The sequence below is a fragment of the Sinocyclocheilus rhinocerous genome, unplaced genomic scaffold (genome assembly GCF_001515625.1).
Source record: "Sinocyclocheilus rhinocerous isolate Xijiao unplaced genomic scaffold, SAMN03320098_v1.1 scaffold853, whole genome shotgun sequence".
Taxonomy (NCBI): domain Eukaryota; kingdom Metazoa; phylum Chordata; class Actinopteri; order Cypriniformes; family Cyprinidae; genus Sinocyclocheilus; species Sinocyclocheilus rhinocerous.
Window position 1 is genome coordinate 1,817,857 of NW_015627738.1, and position 8,785 is coordinate 1,826,641.

Sequence of the window (8,785 nt, forward strand, 5' to 3'; positions counted from 1 at the left end):
TATATATATATATATATATATAATATATACATATTTTATTAATCACATATAGTTAACAGTTAATATATAGTTAATATGTCATAATATATATAATATATGAAAAATAAATTCATATATTTCATAAATCATATGAAATGACGATGAAAAATTCAGTTTAGAGGAAATTATAGATTATTGGATTTGGAAGTGGTCCAAAATTGATTTCATATGTGCTTTTGTATAAATGTATTCTAGCAGTGCTGCTATTAAATTTGTCATGCCAAATCATCTAGTCCAAATAAAATATAGACATTTACACACAACTAAACATACCCTTAAACACCTCCTCTAAAGCACTGATTTCTGCCTCACAGAAGTCCACCATGAAGTGTGATGGATTCCAGTCTGAATTCCACTTCTGAAACACCTTCAAGGCTTCTGCGATGTCCTCTTTAGTCTCTGTCTGAGTGACAAACACTCCAACAGCGGCGTAGCTCACATTTGTCCTCACCCACAGAAAGAAGAGTGGCAGTGAATTTCTGTGTGGCAAAGACCAGTAAATAGTTGTTATTTTTAGTGAATCTGAGATTTCATTCTTGTATACAAGTACACATTAAATGACAAACTGCACCACCAACGCACCTGCCAGCTCGATAGGATTCATCCAGTAAGCACATGCGCTGTCCATACAGTAACATAAGCCTCTTCTGCCACGGCGTCTGCAAGCACAGCAGCATCTTCACCACGCTACCATCCTCCTTCTCCTGAGAGGGTCTGTACTCAATGGCACAGCCCTCTTCTTTCCATGTGTTTACCAAGGCCTACAACGTATAACCTGTCAATTAATCATTTTAAAGAATTTTGAATGTAATAAAATCATTTCTGCAACATAAAACATGATCAATGTTCAAAGAAAGCCAACATGAAATCCAAACCACCCATGACTTACTTCTGGTCTTATTGTGAATGAGTCATTTGTACACATTATTCCAAAGAAAAAAAATGCATTAAAGGGATAGTTCACCCAAAAATGAAAATTATTAGTCATTAATTACTACCACAGAACTACCACGTTCAAGGCCCAGAAATGTAGTAAGGACATTGTTAAAATAACGCATCGTGATTCTTGCGTGAATGGCGGCGGACACTGACACGGAAGAGAAGAGTTGTTGAATAAAGTCATTTTTGTTTTCTTTGTGCACAACAAGTATTCTCGTAACTTCATAACATTACGGTTGAACCACTGATGTCACATGGACTATTTTAACGATGTCCTTACCTTTCTGGGCCTTGAATGTTGTAGTTGCATTGCTGTCTATGCAGGGTCAGAAAGCTCTCGCATTTCATCAAAAAATATCTTAATTTGTGTTCCGAAGATGAACGAAGGTCTTAAGAGTTTGGAACGACATGAGGGTGAGTAATTAATGACAGAATTTTCATTTTTGGGTGAACTATCCCTTTAACCTCTCCTTCTGATTCAACTTCCCTTTAGAGGCTGACGTCACGAATCCAGTTTTTTTGTGCATCCTTTTTAACTTTAAAATACATCATATTACAGAAGCAAAGCTGGTTTTGAATGTCGTTTCATGTTGACTTTGGTTATTTGTAACAGCACTAGGGATGGGTAGATCGACACCTAGTGTCGACACACGTTTCGAGTTTTTGACACACTAGTGCAGGGGTGGCCAACGTCGGTCCTGGAGAGCCACAGTCCTGCAGAGTTTTGCTCCAACCTTGACAAAACCTACACCTGCCTGTAGCTTTCTAGTAACCCTTAGACCTTGATTAGCTTGTTCGGGCTGATCCATTTAGTGCAATGTTATAGTTATATCAGTCAGCATGCCTATATGTCTGTAGTGTTTTTATGTGGTGTACCGTTGTTAATTATAGTATTACTTTTAAAAACAATGACATGTCAATGTCTGTTGACTGAATGAAAATTAAAACACCTTGCTTGCTCAACCACTGTTCCCAAAAAGGATAAATGTCCTTCCTTAACCACAGACATTTTTGCTGCTTGTAAACGCCGTCCTCTGTTGTCAACAGCTCACACTGGTGAGAAAAATATATTATTGCAAAATATATTAAATGCAATAACTGCATTTGCATTTGTGTTTTTTAACAACGTGCATGTTTGTGTTTTTTTGTAAGGAAGACACAAAAATGGTGCAATGAAAAATGACGTAGGTCTAATTGATTGGCGTATTAAACATTCTATTTATGTGAAAAGACACAAGTTTGATGCAAGTAAAAATTAATAAGATAAAGTCTTTATTGTCATTGTATTGTGCAAAATACAATAAATCTGGGAAACTCTATCGCTGCACACACACATGCCGCCATGTTATGACACATATGCTTATTAAATAGACAATTAAACCTTACAATGACATCCCAATGAACAAAACATCTACAGGTGCATCTCAATAAATTAGAATGTCGTGGAAAAGTTCATTTATTTCAGTAATTCAACTCAAATTGTGAAACTTGTGTATTAAATAAATTCAATGCACACAGACTGAAGTAGTTTAAGTCTTTGGTTCTTTTAATTTTGGCTCACATTTAACAAAAACCCACCAATTAACTATCTCAACAAATTAGAATACTTCATAAGACCAATAAAAAAAAAAAAATTTTGTGAATCGTTGGCCTTCTGGAAAGTATGTTCACTTACTGTACATGTACTCAATACTTGGTAGGGGCTCCTTTTGCTTTAATTACTGCCTCAATTCAGCGTGGCATGGAGGTGATCAGTTTGTAGCACTGCTGAGGTGGTATGGAAGCCCACGTTTCTTTGACAGTGGCCTTCAGCTCATCTGCATTTTTTGGTCTCTTGTTTCTCATTTTCCTCTTGACAATACAACAAAACATCTACAGGTGCATCTCAATAAATTAGAATGTCGTGGAAAAGTTCATTTATTTCAGTAATTCAACTCAAATTGTGAAACTTGTGTATTAAATAAATTCAATGCACACAGACTGAAGTAGTTTAAGTCTTTGGTTCTTTTAATTTTGGCTCACATTTAACAAAAACCCACCAATTCACTATAATAATAATAATAATAATAATAATAATTCATTACATTTATATAGCGCTTTTCTAGGCACTCAAAGCGCTTTACATTGTCAGGGGATATCTCCTCGTCCACCACCAGTGTGCAGCATCCACCTGGATGATGCGACTATCTCAACAAATTAGAATATGGTGACATGCCAATCAGCTAATCAACTCAAAACACCTGCAAAGGTTTCCTGAGCCTTCAAAATGGTATCTCAGTTTGGTTCACTAGGCTACACAATCATAGGGAAGACTGCTGATCTGACAGTTGTCCAGAAGACAATCACGACATTCTAATTTATTGAGATGCACCTGTAAATGATACAGTTGGTGTAAGAATTTGTATTGACCACCAGATGGCGGGGTAGAGCACTGTGTCAAAAGCTTCAAAGCATCAACGCAGTTTGTTGTAAAAGCCACACTGCTTCAAAAGCCTTGTTCGGCACATCCCTAAACAGCACCTCAATCAGGTAACAATGTTTACCTGTAGATTATGATGGTCTGCACTGGACTTCCTGTTTCCTGCCTTGACCTTTTTTATGATGTTCCAAATGTCTCTTGATTCCTGCAAGTTCAAGCAGAACAAAATGGCATTACTCGTTGCATTTGCATAGCATACAGTTCTGTTCAAAGGTGTGGGGTTGGTAAGATTTTTTAATAGTTTCTAAAGTCTCTAATGCTCACCAAGGCTGCATTTATTTGATCAAAAATACAGTAAAAAACTGTAATGTTATGAAATATTATTACAATTTAAAATAACTGTTTTCTATTTGAATATATTCTCAAATGTAATTTATTTCTGTGATGCAAAGCTGAATTTTCAGCATCATTACTCCAGTCTTCTGTGTCACATCATCCTTCAGAAATCATTCTAATATGCTAATGTGCTGCTTAAGAAACATTTCTTCTTATTATCAATGTTGAAATGAAAACAGTTGTGCTGCTTAATATTTTTGTGAAAACTGTGATTTCCAGGATTCGTTGTTGAATAGGAAAATCAAAAGAGCAACATTTATTTGAAATAGAAATCTTTTGTAACATTATAAATGTCTTTATTGTTACTTTTGATCAATTTAATGCATCCTTGCTGAAACAAAGTATTAATTTCTTTCAATAAAAATAAATGAAATGTCATGTTAGTCTGCCTTATCTTGTGAGATCAATCCTAGGCACAAACCTTTCCAAAAATGGGGTGGTTTTGATGCTCTTTAATATCTGGGAAGCTGGCTGCAAACATTTCTTCTGTGCGCACACGCTTTGGAACTAGTCTTAGGGCCTCTCTAACAGCTGAAGACTTTTCTCGTTTCTGATACGGGTTATCTTCTGTTATCTGGCCCCGAAAAACAAAAATACTGTTAAGGTTTCCATGAAATGTGCCTGACACTTGCAAAATCACTTGTATCACTTGATGCCTCATGGTGTTAATATATTAGACACTTACAATTTCAGATTATTTTATATCCAAGTGCAGATAAAAATGTGTTGTTGGTACAGATATTACTGATCTGAAAGAATGTATTAAGTGTCTTACTTTATACTCAGGAAACCTCACAATATGAACAACATTTATGGTTGCTGGACAACCCATTTTTTTAGTTGGTTGCATCAGGCGTCTTGTTTTAAGGCTTGAATATTCATGACCTTGTGCCTGAAACAGAAGACATTACAGAATAAAAGTCATTTTAACTATTCAAGGTATGTCCAAATATGATCAGACATCTGTGTGAAGCTCTTACTTTACTCTCCTGCCGTCTTTGTTTGGCTTTGGCGTGCTTGTCTCTTCCTTGGTGACATATATATGTCTTTTTCCCAATAATCTTGAAAGGCATGCCATTGAAAGGAACAATCTTCACTTCCCACTGTAGCTGTTTTTCCACCGTCAGATCTGAAGAAGAAAAAAACCCCATAAAACTAAAAATAGAGAAGAATAAGGCGTTTGAGTGGAGCTGTATAGTGGATAGTCGCCAAGGTATGCTAAGTGGTTGCTGAAGTATTTAAAAGAGTATTTAATCAGTTATCAAGATATCCAGTCCTGCTTATTAGTACGTTACCATATACAAAATTCATAAGTTATGGGCCAGAAAATATCTAGGGTTGAGGTTAGTTCAGATATCTAACTTTAAGCATAAGCAGCAGTAATAACTGCACATGTAATTAAAATTCATTAATACATCTAGAACTTCAGATATGACATCGTTCTTCAAACGTACCATTTTTGCCAAATGCACGATCGCTCTTCAAAACGATAAACTTTGTGTTCGTGTCTCCCTCGTACTGCTGAAGACATGCATTGAAATCTTCAAGAGACTCAAAGGTTTCAACGCTCCCCATTATTTTATTCGGGTTCGCAATTCGCATTAGTGAGCGCGGCAAGATGGTAACCATCGTTCTGTGAAAGTCTCGCGAGACCGTAACCCCAGCCATTCGTTGCAAACAGTGTACTCTCGCGATACTTTATTTGTGTAAGCTCTCTTATGGGGTCAAATCGTTACAACTAATTAATAAAAAAAAGCTAATTAATAACCAACTGGCTCAATAATTACAAACAATATAAACTAATTTGCGAGAGAAATGTCATCACGAAGAAGTACGGAGGACGTCGGTCAATGTGCCCTCCTCTCCAGAAGGTGGCGGAGACGAGACACTTGGCTTGATCTATTAGTGCAGAAGAAGAAACAGACGGCAAACGACAATGGTGAGCCAGCATATTTCACTTCTTTTCATTTCTTAAGTAGTTTATATTTCATCTTTAATAAAAACATATGTATTTGTGGTTTAAAAATGAATTATGCACATTAAGAGCTGCTGGACATCTACATGTATTTGAGTGTGGAGTGTTTGTTAGACAGCAAACAGGGAAGTTAGCTTGTAGTGCTAGCTTGTAATCAATCAAGGTATTATATAAAAAGAGGATAAATGTATGATTAATAATGTCAACACGGTATTCTTATTATATTCACCTATTATTAAACATTGGTACTGGTATTAAAGAAAAATTAGATAAATGGATGTGTCAAATGCATGCATTATCATGGTCGTGTGTTTTTATATATGTAAACAAATAAGACGTGAATTATTCTGAATCAAAATTTACAAATATTATTACCTTATTGAATGTAAATGAACACGTAATTATATATATATCTATATATATTGAATGAATGTGTCATAAATTCATGAAAAATGAAGCAAAATACAAATTATAATCAATTCATAAGTCAGTGTAGGTGATAGACATCATCAACTTCTGGTTAAATTAATGTTTTTCATATACAGGGTCAAAGTCAGAGTGGAGGACAAGGACCTGGAGGAGGGAAGAAAGATGACAAGGTGAGTATTTATCACACACCATAATTAAGTAATATATATAGAACATGTCTGAAGAGAATAATCTTAGAGAAATTTAGCAGTTAAAATGGACAAATTTCCATCTGTGCATTGAATTTCAGGATAAGAAAAAGAAATATGAGCCTCCCATTCCCACAAGAGTTGGGAAAAGGAAGAAGAAAGTGAAGGGACCAGATGCTGCCAGCAAACTCCCTCTGGGTAAAATAAATATCATGATACCTCCGTCAAGCGGCTGTTACATAGATAGTAGTGATCCATTAAATCATGAGCTGTTATTGTCGCTTTCTTCTTCAGTCACTCCACACACACAGTGCAGACTGAAACTCCTCAAACAAGAGAGAATTAAAGACTTTCTGCTGATGGAGGAGGAGTTCATCAGGAACCAGGAGCAGATGAAACCCCTGGAGGAGAAACAGGAGGTGAGCACATTTATTATTGTGTCTCTTTTATATTGTGTATATAAAATGTTTTTTTTTTTTTCAATTTCTATAATTATTATTGTTTTTATTTTGAATCAGAAGAACCATAATTTGGCCCGAAGAGGCATTGCAGAATAAAAATATTGAATGAAAGATATTAAATCTAGAAACAAATCTAGATCAAAATCAAGCCCAGCCCTTAACATCATATTTTGTTTATAGGAGGAGAGATCGAAAGTGGACGATCTCAGAGGGACGCCCATGTCTGTGGGAACTCTGGAGGAGATCATTGACGATAATCACGCCATTGTGTCGACATCAGTGGGCTCTGAACATTATGTCAGCATTCTGTCGTTTGTAGATAAAGACCTTCTTGAGCCTGGCTGCTCTGTGTTACTGAACCACAAGGTTAGTAAAGTCTTTAAAATCACTCAATAGACCTTAGGAAATGGAAAGATAAATAGAAATGAATATTGACTCACTTAGATTGACTTGACTCTCATTAGACCATGTTTATTTCTGGTGTGGGTTTCACATGGCCAGACACAAACTGTCTGATGTCACAAACATTAGTGTGAGAGTTTCCTTTGTTTTAAAGTGCTCATAATGGACTTGAATATTGACTCACTCACTTAACTTTATCTAAATACAGAAGTCAATTTTAGTACTGCATTTTGAATATTTTTATTAGGCCTGTCAATAATAACATTATTAAATTGATTATTTTATTAAATCATGTATTATAATATGCATTTTATGTTTTGTTATTAATTTATGTACATGTTTGCAGGTTCATGCAGTAATCGGGGTGCTTATGGATGACACAGACCCTCTGGTGACTGTAATGAAAGTAGAGAAAGCCCCGCAGGAGACATACGCAGACATCGGAGGTCTGGACAACCAGATTCAAGAGATCAAGGTAACAGATTAGTCTCCATAAAATTAATTTCATTTCAAAGTGGCTAAAAACTGCAACAAAAAAAAATTTATTTAAAAAAAAAATTGGTTTATAAAAATAGGACATACATTGTATTCCTTAAAATAAATATATTAATTTATATTTATTTCAATATTATTTTATTTCTTATTGGCAGTTTTTCTCTGTCTACTTGTCCTTGATTATGTCAGCTGTTTAATTCAATTTAATTCAGAAGCAGATGCAGTCTATACATTTTGATGAAATGTGTTTTTTCTTCTTCTTTAGAATTACATACACTGATGATATCCTGCACAAGAACATTAATCAGGACATTGCATGAAATCAAAATGAATTCTAAGGCATGTTTGACCTTGTGCATTTCATCTTTTAGGAGTCTGTGGAGCTTCCCCTCACCCATCCAGAATATTATGAAGAGATGGGAATAAAGCCGCCTAAAGGGGTCATTCTGTATGGTGCACCGGGAACGGGTCAGTCTGAGGAGTCTTAAAAACCAATTTGCGTCTGTATGTTGTCATTTTCTTAGCATATGGTTTGTGTTGATGTTATGTTTTGCTGGTGTGCAGGCAAAACTCTTCTGGCGAAGGCGGTGGCAAACCAGACGTCTGCCACCTTCCTGAGGGTGGTGGGCTCAGAGCTTATTCAGAAATACCTGGGTGATGGTCCCAAACTGGTGCGAGAGCTCTTCAGAGTGGCTGAGGAACATGCTCCGTCCATTGTCTTCATAGATGAGATTGACGCTATCGGCACAAAGAGGTGAGTATGAAGTAGGGATGCACTGATACCACTTTTTCCAGTACTCGCCCGATACCGATACTTTTATTTTTGGTACTTACCGATACCGAGTACCGATACCAATATTTTATTGCATTTGTACATTTTTAAAATATTGGGTACAGAAACCAAAAGAGTATGTATAATGTTAGTTGGTTAACTTCATTTATCAAATAGATACAGTCAAACCAAAATTTTTACAGACACCTTCAACATTTCTCACATTATCACAGTTTATTCGCTATAGTTTAGAAAATGGTAATAAAATAT

The 8,785-nt window shown here is 35.8% G+C and overlaps 2 protein-coding genes across 2 annotated transcripts in view; one reads left to right on the forward strand and one right to left on the reverse strand.

Moving 5' to 3' along the window:
• The window catches only part of LOC107734381 (uncharacterized), a 9,448-nt gene extending 4,018 nt beyond the window's left edge, over positions 1-5,430 (reverse strand). Inside the window, exons 1-7 of the mRNA XM_016546327.1 lie at positions 5,248-5,430; positions 4,774-4,922; positions 4,569-4,685; positions 4,215-4,367; positions 3,522-3,602; positions 622-800; positions 313-518 (exon numbers count right to left, since the gene is read on the reverse strand). Of these exons, the coding sequence (XP_016401813.1) occupies positions 313-518; positions 622-800; positions 3,522-3,602; positions 4,215-4,367; positions 4,569-4,685; positions 4,774-4,922; positions 5,248-5,422 (1,060 nt within the window). The 5' untranslated portion in view covers positions 5,423-5,430. The remainder of the gene's footprint in view (positions 1-312; positions 519-621; positions 801-3,521; positions 3,603-4,214; positions 4,368-4,568; positions 4,686-4,773; positions 4,923-5,247) is intronic.
• A 207-nt stretch (positions 5,431-5,637) lies between these two features.
• psmc1a (proteasome 26S subunit, ATPase 1a) overlaps positions 5,638-8,785 on the forward strand; it is a 13,288-nt gene continuing 10,140 nt past the window's right edge. Inside the window, exons 1-8 of the mRNA XM_016545606.1 lie at positions 5,638-5,732; positions 6,314-6,367; positions 6,487-6,583; positions 6,680-6,804; positions 7,027-7,212; positions 7,595-7,723; positions 8,115-8,211; positions 8,308-8,497. Of these exons, the coding sequence (XP_016401092.1) occupies positions 5,730-5,732; positions 6,314-6,367; positions 6,487-6,583; positions 6,680-6,804; positions 7,027-7,212; positions 7,595-7,723; positions 8,115-8,211; positions 8,308-8,497 (881 nt within the window). The 5' untranslated portion in view covers positions 5,638-5,729. The remainder of the gene's footprint in view (positions 5,733-6,313; positions 6,368-6,486; positions 6,584-6,679; positions 6,805-7,026; positions 7,213-7,594; positions 7,724-8,114; positions 8,212-8,307; positions 8,498-8,785) is intronic.